The sequence below is a fragment of the Jaculus jaculus genome, chromosome 6 (assembly GCF_020740685.1).
Source record: "Jaculus jaculus isolate mJacJac1 chromosome 6, mJacJac1.mat.Y.cur, whole genome shotgun sequence".
Classification (NCBI taxonomy): domain Eukaryota; kingdom Metazoa; phylum Chordata; class Mammalia; order Rodentia; family Dipodidae; genus Jaculus; species Jaculus jaculus.
In genome coordinates, this window is record NC_059107.1 from 153,318,949 (window position 1) to 153,333,679 (window position 14,731).

At 46.4% G+C, this 14,731-nt stretch overlaps 1 protein-coding gene across 27 annotated transcripts in view; it reads right to left on the reverse strand.

Annotated features, from left to right (window-relative positions):
- Window positions 1–2,058: 2,058 nt before the first annotated feature.
- Rbfox2 (RNA binding fox-1 homolog 2) overlaps window positions 2,059–14,731 on the reverse strand; it is a 277,312-nt gene continuing 264,639 nt past the window's right edge. For 15 of the 27 annotated variants that reach the window (XM_045153008.1, XM_045153014.1, XM_045153013.1 and 12 more), the window contains 4 exons: window positions 14,328–14,359; window positions 9,765–9,844; window positions 9,286–9,358; window positions 2,059–7,323 (listed from right to left, as the gene is read on the reverse strand). In XM_045153008.1, the coding sequence (XP_045008943.1) occupies window positions 7,269–7,323; window positions 9,286–9,358; window positions 9,765–9,844; window positions 14,328–14,359 (240 nt within the window). In that variant the 3' untranslated portion in view covers window positions 2,059–7,268. The remainder of the gene's footprint in view (window positions 7,324–9,285; window positions 9,359–9,764; window positions 9,845–14,327; window positions 14,360–14,731) is intronic. The other 12 variants (XM_045153026.1, XM_045153017.1, XM_045153018.1 and 9 more) reach the window with 1 other exon arrangement.

Genomic DNA, 14,731 nt, shown 5'->3' on the forward strand with positions numbered 1-14,731 from the left:
AGAAAGAGAAGTCCCTTACAGACTATCTTCTTTTTCCTTTATTTTTTTAAATAAAAATGTATTTGAGAGACAGACAGAGGCAGAGAGAGAAAGGGACAAAGCGAGGGAGAAAGATACAGAATGGGTGCGCCAGGGCCTCCAGCCACTGCAAATGAACTCCAGTCACACGTGCCACCTTGTGCATCTGGCTTGCATGGGTCCTTTGGCTTTGCAGGCAAGCGCCTTAACTGCTAAGTCATCCCTCCAGCCCCAGACCATCTTCTTAATGTAGATGAAGCTAGTATATGTGGTTTTGTTTTGAGACTGAGTCTCGCTCTAGTCTAGACTGGTCTGAAACTCATGAAAATCCTCCTGCCTCAGCCTCCCAGATGTATGGATTACTAATGAAAGTCACTATACCAGCTTTAGCCTGTGTTTTCTCTGAGGATTCATTTCAGGAGCCCATTCTGTCCCTGCCTGTCATATCCTTGGCTGTGTTCTAGTCTGGGTCCTTTGGCATGGGTCATGTGTTGGGAACTCCGGTGACTATGGTAGGTGCTAGGGAGCAGACATGATCAGTCCTCTGGAAGCTGTCTGATCACCTAGCAGAAAATGTGGATTGTGCAAGGAGATTGCACTGGTACTAACAACATGGCCACATGACACCAATCGCTGCTCATGGCATGACCGTGGCAGCAGGCCTGGGGTGAGCTTAAACCAAAGGAAGATATCACTGCCACAGCTTGTAAAAGCAGCACACCAGTGTGCCGTGTACAGGATGTGCAAGGACGGGGCATGTGCTAGATGGGTGAATTCAGCTGGTCCCCACCCAGTGGAGCGTGGTTGGCCATGCCCACTCGTGGGAAATACAGGTGCAGACAGAGCAGCAGAGGGTCCATGAGGTGGTGCTTGAACTGGGCCTCCCGGGTGGGAAGTTTCATTGTGTGTGTGGCAGGGGGAGAGTACCAGGGTGACAAGGCACAGCTTGTTGGGACACAGGCTGAGAGTACAGCCGAACACAAAGATGCAGTGGGCAAGGTGGCCTCAGCAGTCTGGAGCCTGAAGGGCCATGTTGAGGAGTTTGGACTGTGGATTCTGGGAAGTGGAGTTGAGGAGAGGAACGTATGGTCACACTGCCTTGAGGAATGCAGGCAGAAGTGTGGCGGCATGGCCGACAAGCGGAAACTGGGCTCCTCACGCTTCACGAGCATAAGCCTGTCCATGTCCTTCTCTCACAAAATTTAAGCTAAGATTTAATTTAAGAAAAGAAAAGGCTGGTGATGTAAAGAGGAGGCAGAGGGCTGGAGAGATGGCTTAGCAGTTAAGGGGCTTGCCTGTGAAGCCTAAGGATCCAGGTTCAGTTTTCCAGGTCCCACGTTAAGCCAGATGCACAAGGCTGGGTATGCACTTGGGAGGTCGTTTGTAGTGGCTGGAGGCCCTGGTGTGCCCATTCTCTCCCTCTCGCTAATAAATAAATAAAACAAAGAGGAGACAGAGCTGGTAGCTGAGAGAGTGAACGGTGAGACTGGCCTGCCTGAGAAGTAAAGGTCTCTTCCACCAGCACGAGAGCACAAGAGTTTGGCGGGGGTGGGGGTTTGTACGAGGTTTCCAGATTGCGCAGCAGAAATCTACCCAGGGAGATCTGGTGTGCTGGTCCCCTCAGGATGATGACCTCATGGGGGAAGCGGAGCTTAGCTAGGAGGGGAGTTTCAGGCATTTGAGATCCCTACTGGGGAACCATGGCAGTGAAGGATGGTTGAGAAAGGGGCTGCCAGGACCCATCACCTACAGCAAAGGAAAACAAATGGTTCACGAGGGACACGACCCGGGAAAGCATGGACAGGTGGCTAGGTGGTCATGTGGCAGGTCAGGGTGGATGAATGGTGAAGAGGTGACGCTGCAGGGGAGATGTGGACAGAAGCTTGCTGGCTGGAGGCACCAGAGGGCAGTGGGTGACCCCCACTCCTTGCAGAGTGCCAGCCTCAGAAGAAGGTGCTGTAGGTTCACTTCTTTTCCCAGGGGCAAGTCTGAGCCTCGGGGGAGGCAGCAGGGAGGGAGGATCAACACACAAGGGCCAAATGGTGTTTGTCTCTTTTATTTAAAAACAGTGCTTCATTACCACTTGCAAAGGCTGAGGCAGGGCTCCTCCTTCGCTTAGTTTATAAAAGCCAGCAACATGATCAATAATTTATACACATGGAGAGTAATACAAAAAAAAAATAAGGAATAAAAGCTAAAGATCTAACTACTCCAACCTTCACAATTCCAGCTACTTGATAATAATAGGAGTAACCCAATGAATACTGTATGGTCTGAAAGCTACTATACAATATGATTCTTAACGAGGAGGGAGGGGAGTCAGAGACTGTCACAAAGCCCTGGGATGCTTCTCTGGAGTCAGCGGGGAACCAGGACCCTGGGCAAGCAGCTCGGGTGTCCTAGGGGTGATCCTGGGGGAGGCCAGGAGGGGAGGAGACAAAGCTAGGTGGTCAATTGTCAATTGTACAAGCATCTGTAGACGCCCCATTCCCCCCCCCCCAAAAGGTACCTGTTCTGCATGGCAACAGGAGGGGCTGGGGAGCTGCGTGGTGTACGCAGGGCCAGCAGTCCCTGCCACGGGGGGGGGGGGGGGGGGGAGGAGAGGCTCTGCGGCGCTTTGAGCCTCGCAAAGACTTAGGCCGAGAAGCCCAGGGCCTCAGGCGGGTGGGCTCTCTTCTCCCTCGGCAGCCCTAGCCCTAGCGTATGCGTCAGCCCCAGGTTGGCTCCAGCTATTCACAAGCAGAATGGTAACCCAAGAAAACAATTTGTGTCCCTTAGGGAAAAAAGGAGTATCAATTCATCATTCGATATATAATACAGCCAAAATGAGCTGTCAAACAAGCACACACACACACACAAAAATACTGTGAACAGAAGATACAGGAAAACGGGGCTAAGCTGGGAGTCCTGATGGGGTACAGACATCACTTAAAGCACTTAATAGTCCCCGAAAAAAACCAAACCAAAAGCATTTTGTGAAAAGTTCAAAAACTCGCATGTCCCCTGGGAATTTAGTACTGGTAACAGGGGCAAGGGAAGGGGACAGAAACGAGAATCGCTGTTCCCTTTTTGCCTGCCAGGGTGAGTGGAGTCCTCACTGCGCTGGCTTGTATGTAACTGCCCGACAGAGGACCACACTCCTTGCGGGCGGTCTCCATCAAGGCAAGCTTGAGTTGTGGCTGGTGAGCGGTTCTCTCAGTTACCAATATCTGCCAACCAGCACTACCATGGCTGAATTGATCTACCGTTTTCCTGAGTACACTGTAACTGGTTACAGTTTCGGTAACGTGCATAAGAACATGGCTACTACAGCCAACTGCAATACTTCAGGGATCCCCTCTGTCCCCCAGCTCACATTCCCAATGCTTCTCACTGAAGAGTGTGACAACCTGCGGCTGTCTGGTCTGTGAGCCTCATTTCCAACAAAAAGTGCCAAGGGACTGTTGGGCACTCAGTACGCGAGAGGGCACATGCTGGCGTAGGACACCCAGAGCCTGCTTGGAAAGGGTCGTGTTTCACGCTCTAGCTTGGGGACGGCATTGCCTGGCTGATCAGTAAAGCAAGGATGAAGGGAGTATACAGGAAAAGGAAAAAGGGAAGGAAGAGGCTTTCGGACAGTAACATTTCCAAAAAAATAGTGTCTTATGCAACAGAGAATCAAGTGTCACTGGTGTATACTACACATGGTCAGACGTTCTCAAGAGCATGACAAAATAAAACACACACGTTTACATCTGATGTTTACCTTGCCCACTATTTTTTCCTATCTTAAAACAGTGCAAACAGGTAACTTATGCTTTCAAAACACCACAACCCTTTACCCACCCCCCACGGTCCCTTTCCTCTGAATATTCAGGGGCAAAAAAAAAAAAAACCAAAAAAAACCAAAAAAACCAAACAACAACAAAAGCCCAACACTGTAGTACTGAAAATGTTGGCATAATAGAGTTGCAAGCAGTGGGGAACCAGGCTGGCTGGGCCGAAGGGGAAGGCTTGCCAGTTGTCCCTGTCCCTCCTGAAATGTCCTGTGTTTCTGATGCCCCTTGGCTATCCTTTCTTACCCACCAAGAGAAGGGGTGCAGCATGCTCTTGATGTCCTTGGGGTTGCTCTACCCTGGCCTTACAGCCCCTCGCGTCTGGAAGCTGCACTAGCTGCAGGGTGGAGGTGCTCACTGACTGCTGGCTGTGCCTCGATGAAAGCCTAACCTAGGTGAGAGCGGCTGAGCCCCTGAGGAGTCCATGTTGGAGGAAAAGCTGCTACCTTTGATTTCTATTTACTAGATAGCCACTAGCTCCCCTTCAACCAAGAGCTGAGTCCAGTCCGCCTGCTTTCCAAGGAAAGGAGATCTACTGGCTCAGTTCAGATCATGGCTGTTGCAGGGTGACAGTGACAGAAGTTTTTGGGAAACCTGAGAGCCTTAAGAATGATGACTAACATGGTGGATCCAAGCTTGTCGAACTAAGTAACACAGGAATTCTAGAAAAGACCTAAGAGCAGCTCTCTGGGCTGATAGAGAGATACCCAGATAAAAGTTTACACTAGAGGTCTCCTTAAAAGAGTCCAGGTTGTAAGAAGTGTATTATCCAAAGTCCAGGTTATTAATGCCTGCAAAGCTAAAAAAGGTCTTTCTTACACTGTGATTTAGCATTGGCCAGTTTTCTGGAATTTTTGACCAGTATCCTCTCACAAAGTCACAAAAGGCCCAGCTCCTCTGGCCCAGTTTCTGAACGCAGCGAGGACTGGGGTCACGACTATACAAGCACTACTGCCATGAGGAACCTGGTGGCATTGACTGCAGACAGACTCCAAGCTCCATCAAACACTTGGGAGAGCCCCAGCTCTTAGTGCTGGCCCTAAAAACCAGAGACCACTGCAGAAAAAGCAGGATTCTACCTATTCTTTCTTGGAAAAGGAGCCAAGGAAGTGGCATGGAAAAGCATCCCTGCAAATGGCAGCAGAACTACACTGGAACATGGAGCTGGCCTTGAGGCCTCAGCCAGAACCAGCTGAGCTGAAGTGCATAAAGGCGCCCAGGATGGCGCCGGCCTCTTTTGGAGGCCGCGGAGGAGCTGCCTTCCTTCCCCTGCCGCATCCACCACTGCTCCTCTGTAGGGAAAAAGAGAAGAAATCTTCAACCCTTTTCCCTATTCTCACCCCTGCTATGGACACAGCCACTTAAGAACTGGCTAGTACCCACCTGGTTAAGCGGCTTATCATTCTGTGAGAATGGCCCTACTGAACAAGATCCACAATTTCTGTTTCTTTAGTCAGTAAAAGTTCTCTGTCAAAACAAAAGCAAAACAAGCAAAAAAAAAAAAAAATTCCTCTCTGCCCCTATTCCCTAGAACTCTGAAAGATACCCTGCCCATCCCTTCTCCTAAAATATGTATATACATAAAATGAAAATTGTTTTAACAGCAACCAATCAAACTTTGGCTGGTGGGAAGGGACCCCATTAACAGCCAGAGGATGGGCAGCCTTGTTCTAGTTTACATGTTGCCCCAGAACCAATGACTACATTGAGGCCTCTGGCTTCCACATTCTCCTTAGGATCAGGGGAGAGAGGGTCTGGGGGTGGAGGGTGGGGCCAGGATGTGTCACATACAACAGGCCAGGGTCCTCCCCAGACACATCACTCTGCTTACAAAGAATGCTTGGTGCTGTCATTCCAGCCACTTTAATTCAGGGTCAAAAACATGTAGAGGAGGGAATAAAAAAACAAAACCAAACCCTAAATAAGGCTGAAGCTCCATGCCTCTGAACCCTTTAGCAGCGACCGCCTGGGTGAAAGGTCACCCCTAGTACTAGTGTGAACCAATCAGGGAGCCCTCACTATTTTTCAATGTCTCCTTCTGGAAATGCTGTCTGATGTTTACTTATCAGGTCCATCTCAGAGCTGGGGGAGAAGACTTTCTCTAACCTTGGCAGCACCAAACAGAAGAAGCTAGATTCACTGCTGTGACCACTGCAGGAGGACCCTTGCCATTTCACACCCCGTCCAAGGTAAACTCGGATTGCTTGTCCTGCGCCTTGTTGACATACACCGAGAGGTCCAGGTCTTTTAGGACAACATGAAGCTGGGTAGAATGGGAGGCTCGGAAGATGAGAGTTCCTATGGCTTTGGAGTAAGTACAAAGTGCCTGACCTTATATGTCCTCACCACCAAAACTTCCAGGCATGGGTTGCTGACCTAGGGGCTTGGTGCCTCATCTTTCCCCAGCAGATCTTTCTACTCTTCATATGGAATAACAGACTCAATATTCCTTTTATTTTCTGGCTCTTTAATGGCTCTCAACAACTTGTACTTTAATCCTGGAGCTGTGCCCAGATACCTGGGAGAATCTGGCCACATTCATTTTTCCGTCCCTGGGTCCATAATTCCTGAAATCTTGAGGACACGGAGTAGCATGTCCTACAAGAACAGATGAGCTGCACGGTGGATCAATTAAAGGGATGAAGCCCTCTAACAGGGAATGCTGGAACTGTAGGAAGGAACGGAGACGAGTGTTTCCACACTCCAGTCCATCCCAAAGTCAGTTCCCAATGAGGTGTCTATCATGCAGTCTGAGAGCATGCTTGGAAACATCAACGCTATAATTCCAAAAGCTATGCCAACTATCTCAGGCTGTGTGTAAGATGATTGTAAATAGAATGGAGAAGACAGGTGGGAAGAGGAGAGGAAAGTGTCTTTAGTTCTCCTGCTTTGCGAGCACAAATTCCTACCCATGGCATGTGGATTCCAGCCACAGCCAGTCAGAACTTTTGCGAAAGACCAGATATTGAGAAGCCTTGAAGAACCTACTGCAGAAAGGCCATTTCTACCCCTGCTTGTGCCCCAGCTACTGAGGTGATCCTGTCTGCTGAGCTCTCATCAGATGCTCCTCTCAGCAACTTCCTCACAGGCTGCCTCTTCTGTGACTGACATAATAAGCTAAGCATGGACATACAGACGTGGAAATGCATTGTCTTTTTTTTTTTTTTTAACCAAACCACAGTTTAAAAAAAGAAAAAAAAAAAAAAAGAGAAAAAAAAACCGCACAATCTTTGGAACAAAAGAATTAAAGGCTGAAATTTAAAGGAAAAAATACATATTCAAAGAACATAGTGAGGTATAAAAAAGTATTCTCTCTTTTTTTGTGTTTTTGTTTGTTTGTTTGTTTTTCCTCTTCATCTTGTATAGAGTTCCTCTACTAGTAAATATTGCAATAGCCAGGCCTCATGAACGGGGGCTGTCCCATCTGTAGGGGTCTCACGTCACTTCAGTAGGGGGCAAATCGGCTGTAGCCACCTCGGTATAAACTCGCCTGCAGTAATTAGAAACATAAAGATAATGAACAGTTGAGAGAAGTGCTCATGATGAAGAAACACATCCTGTGCTGAGAGGAGATCCAGCAACAACACTTCCTGTGAAGCCTCAACGCAGTGGCACACCTGGTGCAGTGAGGTGGGGAAACCAGCTCTGCCAGGCAGGTGCTCAGACCACAGCACCACTGCTGAGCCCACAGTGCCCAAGCAAGTGTGACCAGGATACACTTTATCTCATTAACCACATGATTCAGCACAGAGGGAGACATAATAAGGCTTAAATCTACTTCTGCAGAACAGATTTTTACAAATATGTCCATTTACCTTGATCCATGCCCACAGTCCTGATTATAAACAGACTGCCAATGTCCCTTTCGGACACATGACCTGTCAAGGTATGTGTTACTTCTGACTACTATCCGTGGGATGGATGGCTATATCCTGTGTCTGAGATAATGTTACATTTAAACCTAAACCAATTTTTCACCTAAAACAGATCTCCTCAGGCGGGCGTGGTGGCACACACTTTTAATCCCAGCACTCAAGAGGCAGAGGTAGGAGGATCACAGTGAGTTCGAGGCCACCCTGAGACTACATACTGAAATCCAGCCTGGGCTAGAGTGAGACCCTACCTTGAAAAAACATCCTCCCCCCCCCCAAAAAAAAAACCCCAGATCTCCTCCATAATCTATAAAATACAGTTGTCCCTCAGTATCCATGGGGACGGATTCCAGATCTACTCATGCATATCCAAACTGGCGGGTCCTCCAGTTCCTTATTTAGAAGGTTCGGCATTTACGTATAGCCTAGACATGTCCTCCAGTACACTTTAAAGCATCTCTAGGACAAATGGGAAGCCTTGCCAGATGCTAAATGCTCTGTAAATCTCTCTTATATTGTGTTGTTTTGGGAACAGTCAGCACATGTTGAATGCAAACAACCACTCTCCAATATTTTGGTTGATTCTATGGATGTGGGGCCCAGGAATGCAAAGTGCTAAGTGTACAACATCTGGATTTTCTTTTATTAAATAACTATCTGATACCTTATCTTTTTCAGTGTGAAGTTCCCTAGGAATCTCCTTGGGTCATTCTTTCAGTATAGGAGCTCTATCATTTGGCCCTAAATATCACCTCAGTACCTCTGTGACTCAGTCTTTACATGGTCTCTACCTCGATGCAAACATCGTCATGAGGAAGGCAGGCTGAGGCAGCCCCACGGCCTCTATCACAAAACCTGCACTTCATTCCACTTCCCTCTCACGTGTGCTCATCTGGGAGCAGAAGCAGCTGTTCAGCTGCACTCTGAACTGGACAGAATGCCTGGCATTAGGAGGTGTCACTGTGGAGTGGTCTGTCTTTTTTGTAGCCAGTAAAATCCCAGCTGGCACTAAAAGCCTCCAAACCAAATCCAAGAATGCCACAGTGAGGAAGTCTGGTGAGGATGGATGGCTGTGACAAGCTCTGCAGACTTCCTCCGTGAAAACACCACTTATTCACAGCTGTCACTGATGAAATTTCTTCATCACGTACTTATGTAGTGATTCTGAGTACTACTTACTAGAAGGCTTTGGGAATAAAAGTGACATACTTTGGCACCTGCCAAATTATGTACCTTAAGGATTTTTTATTTTTTGAAGGCTTAGTGTGAAGCTAAGCACTCTACATTCCCAAGTCTTGGTCAATGCCTATGAATAAAGCCATGCCACTGGTATGTACCCAATGCTGGAACCTGTTCCCTTACTCCTCTCCCATATGCCATCTCAATTCAGAGAAGACGGCCACTACCCATTCTTTCCTGCTGTTCTTTGAGGCCCCATTGCTGCCACTGGAGCACAGAGAGGGAGGTGAGCTTTTCAGCACTTTGGCAGTGGGTGTGAATGGATCATTCCCTAGATCTTTCTGTCCGTAGGTAAAAGTTAGGAGAAATGATATGACTTAAGAACAAAGGTACACACTTACCACAGCGCCAACTCCATAGCTGGCGGCAGGGGCAAGGGCATGGTAGGGGTCGGCTGTGTACACCCTGCCGTAACTGGAAAAGAGAAGGCCAATCAGCGGAGAAAGCAGAGGCTGGGAGCTAACAAACTGAAACATCTACTGGCAAAATGGAAAAAAAAAAAAAACAACAAAAAAAAACCCAAACACTTGACTTCTACTTCTGAATACAGTAACCAAAAGATCCTGAAGTACTTATGAAATGGCAAAGAAGGCAGCTGGAGGAAGAGGGAGGATGTAGTCACAGCCCAAGAAGAGACAGAAACAGAGAAGGGTGGAGGAAGGAGCCCATGACGGACACAGCAGAAGCCTGCAGAGAAGCCCGGCTGGCAGGAGGCCCGGGGACTACGCGCGGCTCTGGAAACGGTGACGGGGGACAGGGCTCTGCTGTAGATGGCACAGCTGGATACCCCAAGCCTGCCTGCTCTGTGCTCGGTACATACCCATCGCTGTAAGCGGCTGCAGCGGCTGTGGCTGCGGTTGCAGTAGCAGGCTGTGCATATCTGTAGGCTGCATATCCACCCTACAGGAGAGAAGAGAACTGACTTTACAGATACCTCTCCCCCCGGGACAGACATGCGCACCCACCCTCACAGACACACACATGTGGACACAGGACAGACACAAACACAGACACACATGGGAAGAAGTGTTTCAAACTGCAGTCTGCATGTTACTTGTCCAAGAACCATTTGGGCTTCTCCCAATGTAGGAATTTGTTTTCCAATTTGTGACAGAAAGAAAAATCCACTACATATGCAGTAGCTATTAATTTTAAGAAATACATAATTTTGGATATGTCTTTGCTAGAAATGTTCAAGAGAGAAAATATTTACAGAATGTTGGGAGAACTCTGACAAAAATGCATAGAATGAAAAGATAACACATTCACGAGTGTTAATGTCAGGTTCTCTAACACAAGGCTGTAGCAGCTCACAGGAAGGTCTGACCCACAGCTCTGCTCCATCTAGCCTAGACATCTGTCAAGAGGCTAAGACAGTCAGGCAGCATTTAAAAGGACAGGACAAAGTAGATCAGCAGACTGGCCTGTAACCTAATACACTTTGCCATCTACTTCTCAAACTAGTTGTGCCAGAGACTGTATGATTTTAAAAAAGGCAAAACCATTCACCACTTGGCTCTTTATAAAAAATTTGCCAACTCCAGTATACATTTCAGACTCTGAAAGATCAGATTACAGTGGCTGAGGAGCTTTTGGATGTATGCAAACAGGTGACAGACCACTCAAAGCACCTGTCTTCCCTCATGGCAGGCTCTGTTTGTTTCCTTTTAGTGGTTCACACACATATCTACTTAAATCTTGAGGAGTGTGATATCACCAAATCCTGAAGGAACTTCAAAGGCCATCACCAAAACTGATGCCTCAGGAGACAGGCTATTGTGAAAAGTATCAAGTCTTAATTTTCCTTAGCCTTCTAAATTTCACCGTTTTACCTAAATCTAATTCAGATACTGTGTGTGTGTGTCTGTATGTGTGTGTGTGTGATATGCATGGAGGTATAAACCAGAGGATGCGAGGTATCCTCCTCTGTCATTCTGTCCCATTTCTCTGAGACAAGGTGTCTCGTTCAACCTGAGCCCCTTGTCTTTTGGTCAGACTGGCTGATCAGCAAGCACAACCATCCTTCCATCTCTGCCCCTTTCAGTGCAGGGATTACAGGCATGTGTGGCCATGCCCAGCTTTTTATGTCAGTGCTGGGGATTGAACAAGACCCCAGGCTTGTGTAGCAAGTGCTCTTACCTGATAATCCATCTCTCTAGCCCCCAAAACAAATTTCATAATTATCCTTTTGCTATCAAAAATAACTATTCAATGGGTCCATTTGGACACAGGTCAAGTTATGACCAATACAACAACCATTTTGTTTCCACAGAATGCCCTTTTCTCACAGGCAGCTGAAGCTTTCTTTCTCTTCCTTTCCACGTTCAATTCTGGCCAGATCTCCAAGTGCTCTTATCAGGAGGAGCCTGGCTCTTCTCTGCCACTGAAAGCTTTTCACTTGCTTCTTTTTTTCTTCAAGTTTTTCAAGGTAGGGTCTCACTCTAGCTTAGGCTGACCTGGAATTCACTATGGAGTCTCAGGTGGCCTCGAACTCACGGCGATCCTCCTACCTCTGCCTCCCTAGTGCTGGGATTAAAGGTGTGCGGCACCATGCCCGGCCATTCACTTGCTTTTTTGTTATCAGTTAAATTTAACTTTTGAAACACCTGTAACTTTAGGGACTTCTAAATCTTTTCACTTCTTGTATTTAATTTATGCTTTATCTAACCAAGGCATGTTGCTGAAGACCAGCTTCGTGACACTGTTAGAAGGAGCTTCAAATTCAGATTTTACAGAATCCACTGGCTTTCTGCAGCCATATGTTATTCTTTCTTTAAATAGTACCTTTTCAATGGCAAAATATAGTTATTCATCAGCAATGACCCTAGACACCACTACCAAACACTGGTAACAAAACAGCAGTAACTGCCAAGTGGTAAGAGATGCTTGTGGACGGCCATTTCTTGGGACTCTGAGCCAAGTCTATGGAGTCTGGAAAGATGGGCTATTTGGGACCAAGCTGTACCTCTGAGCGCCAATACAGAGTTCACTAAAGTCTTTCTTCCTCTTAGTTCTTATGACCCTAAAGAAGTGATGAAGTACTAAAATCATGTGTTAGACAAAGCAAAAATTAATCATTATAGTTAAAATTTTTATCTGGGCCATAAAGGCTCATTTTTTCAGTCCATGTAGATGTAGTTCCATTTGCTCTGACTGGAAGCCTAGCTAGGGCAGGGACATTTTCTGTGAAATTTCTGTGAACAAGGGTCATTTAACATTGGGTGCTTGGTCTCTCTCTCTCTCTCTTTTTGGTGGTGTTTTGAGATAGGGTCTTGCTCTAGCCCAGGCTGACCTGGAATTCACTATGTAGTTTCAGGGTGACCTTGAACTCACAGTGATGCCCCTATCTCTGCCTCCCAAGTGCTGAGATTAAAGACATGCACCATCACACCCAGTTTGCTTGGTCTCTTTAGTAATCAAAGTAATCTTCAAAAATTTAAAAAGCTGAGATAATGAAAGCAATTATAGCACAATTCATGCTTTGCTAGGTAAAGTATTTAAAGTCTGGGTGGAAGTTTATATTTTCATTGAGGGTTCTGAGGCTGGTCAAAAGAGTACACAGGCTACCCCTGTTCCCAATCACAGCTTCGAGCAGCTGTCTTCTAGACGTATCCTATAGGCCAGAGGCAGTGGTTACTTATCTGCCTGCAAAAACCTGGCAGGACCTTAGTGGGTTAGGAGTCATGTCACTGCCAAACAAAGCTGTTCAGAACAATCACACTGTGGAAAGACAGCTTGCCTGAGAGAGAACGAGCAGTCCCCAACGTCAGGACTCTCTCATCTGTGTAAGAGAACTCTGCTTCTGGAGCCTGCACTCGAGGTGTCTGTGCCCCAAGTGTAGAAAACAGGGCTGGATGAAACGTTCCCCGACACTGACAAGCTCCGGGAGATGAGCAGTGAGAAAACCTACAACAATGTTTGTTGTTCTTCCCTTTAAGCAGGCCATCTTTCAACAGGGCTACTCTCCTAAAGATGCTATGATAATACTATTATAGAGAAATCATTTAAAGGAGGTTTGTATGTATATGGATAGGTAACAACCACTAAAGTAATCTGGTAATTTATCAATGACTAAGAAAAATTAAATTGCATACCATGAAGTTATTCCTTTTAGATACACAGTCTTAAAAAAGAATTTTTTTATTTTTTAGAGCCAGGCATGGTATTGCATGCCTTTAATCCTAGCATCCAGGTGGCAGAGGTAGGGGAATCTCTGTGAGTTTGAGGTCAGCCTGGGACTACAGAATGAGTTCCAGGTCAGCTTGAGCTAGAATGAGACCTTACCTTGAATTTTTTAAGTTAATTTATTTGTTTGTGCATGTATACATGTGTGTGTTTATCATGCCAGTGTTCTTGTCCCTGCAAAGATGCATGCACCATTCTGTCTGGCTTTATGTGAGGACTAGTGAATAACCTGGGTTGGCAGGCTTTGCGAGTAAGTGCCTTTAATCACTGAACCATCTCCTCAGCCCCTTAGATACAGATTCTTACTCCAAAAATTTTTCTGCTATTGTTTAAATTGAACATCTAGCAACCACAACAGAATCACAAAATGCAAGACAAATTCCAGATATATTTATTTGTCTTTTGAATTTCAGGGTACATGAAGATTCCAGGCTGAGAAACTGTGTCCTCAGATCTTACTTGAACTCACAAATATGAAGGCTTTTTTAGAACATGAGAACAAAGTGCAGTTTGAAACACCAAGGTTTTCATTACTGTTTCTTAAGGTTTTCAAAGAGAACAAGGTGGGAAGGGAGTAGGAGGAAGAGGAGTTCAGGCGTGGGGAGGGGGAATGGCGCCACATTTATTAATCACATTAAAAACTAAGCATGCCAACATCTGGAGCTAAAACAACCAGCAAAATCACCACGTTCAGACTCATATTGGCTAACTCTATCTATCCCAGCATTCTCTTGGGACAGCGGTTTGCCCTAGGCTCTACCACAAGCTCGGTGAAGTACACAGCCTCAATTACTAGAGCGTGCAGCCACAACGACCTGGTATTACGGAAACAGTCAGTCACCACTTGAGTTAACATTCCATACCCTAACGACTGCCCCTCCCCAGCCCAAAGGAAGAGGAAATCTTGCCCACCCGAGCCCTGGCCCACACCACAATGTTAATAATTATAACAAGCAGTAACCCATCTGTTATATCAGAGAAGGGAACAGAGACTCCACTGAAAGATTTAGAGTGAGATGTTAACATTTCTTCAGCTGACTGCACAAACAAACAAACAAAAAAGAGGAGAAATAATTCATTTGGAGATATGAAGTCATGAATAGCTGATGTGTATTGCTTTTAACCATGCACTGATGCAAAACTGAAGCAACCATTAATAAAAATTAAAAAGGACATATGTATTTACACACAATCAGACCTGTTTGATCTGAAGCAGTTTGCAGATTCTATCTGTGTGTGATTTGAAATAAAACAAAAAATGGGAATTAGCATGGCCACAGCACACCCTAATGTAGGAGGGCACACACAAGACAGCTTTTTGGAACTCTGAGAGCTGCCTAAGTTTGGCTGACTAAGCCTGGTTCCAATACACACATGCCCCTTGAAAAACAGTCACTTCTCTTTGTAGCTCATCCTGACTAATGCCCAGTGTTCCCATCTGGTGGCCCAAAGCTACCTCACTCTGCTAGCTAACCCGCCTCGCCCTGCCCCCCACGCTCCTACCCCAAGGAGTCACTGCACACCCTTCACCACAGTGACCCTCCAGAGGAGTTCCTGGGTGAGAATTTCTTTTCTCATCTATTCTCGCCATAACTATGCCTC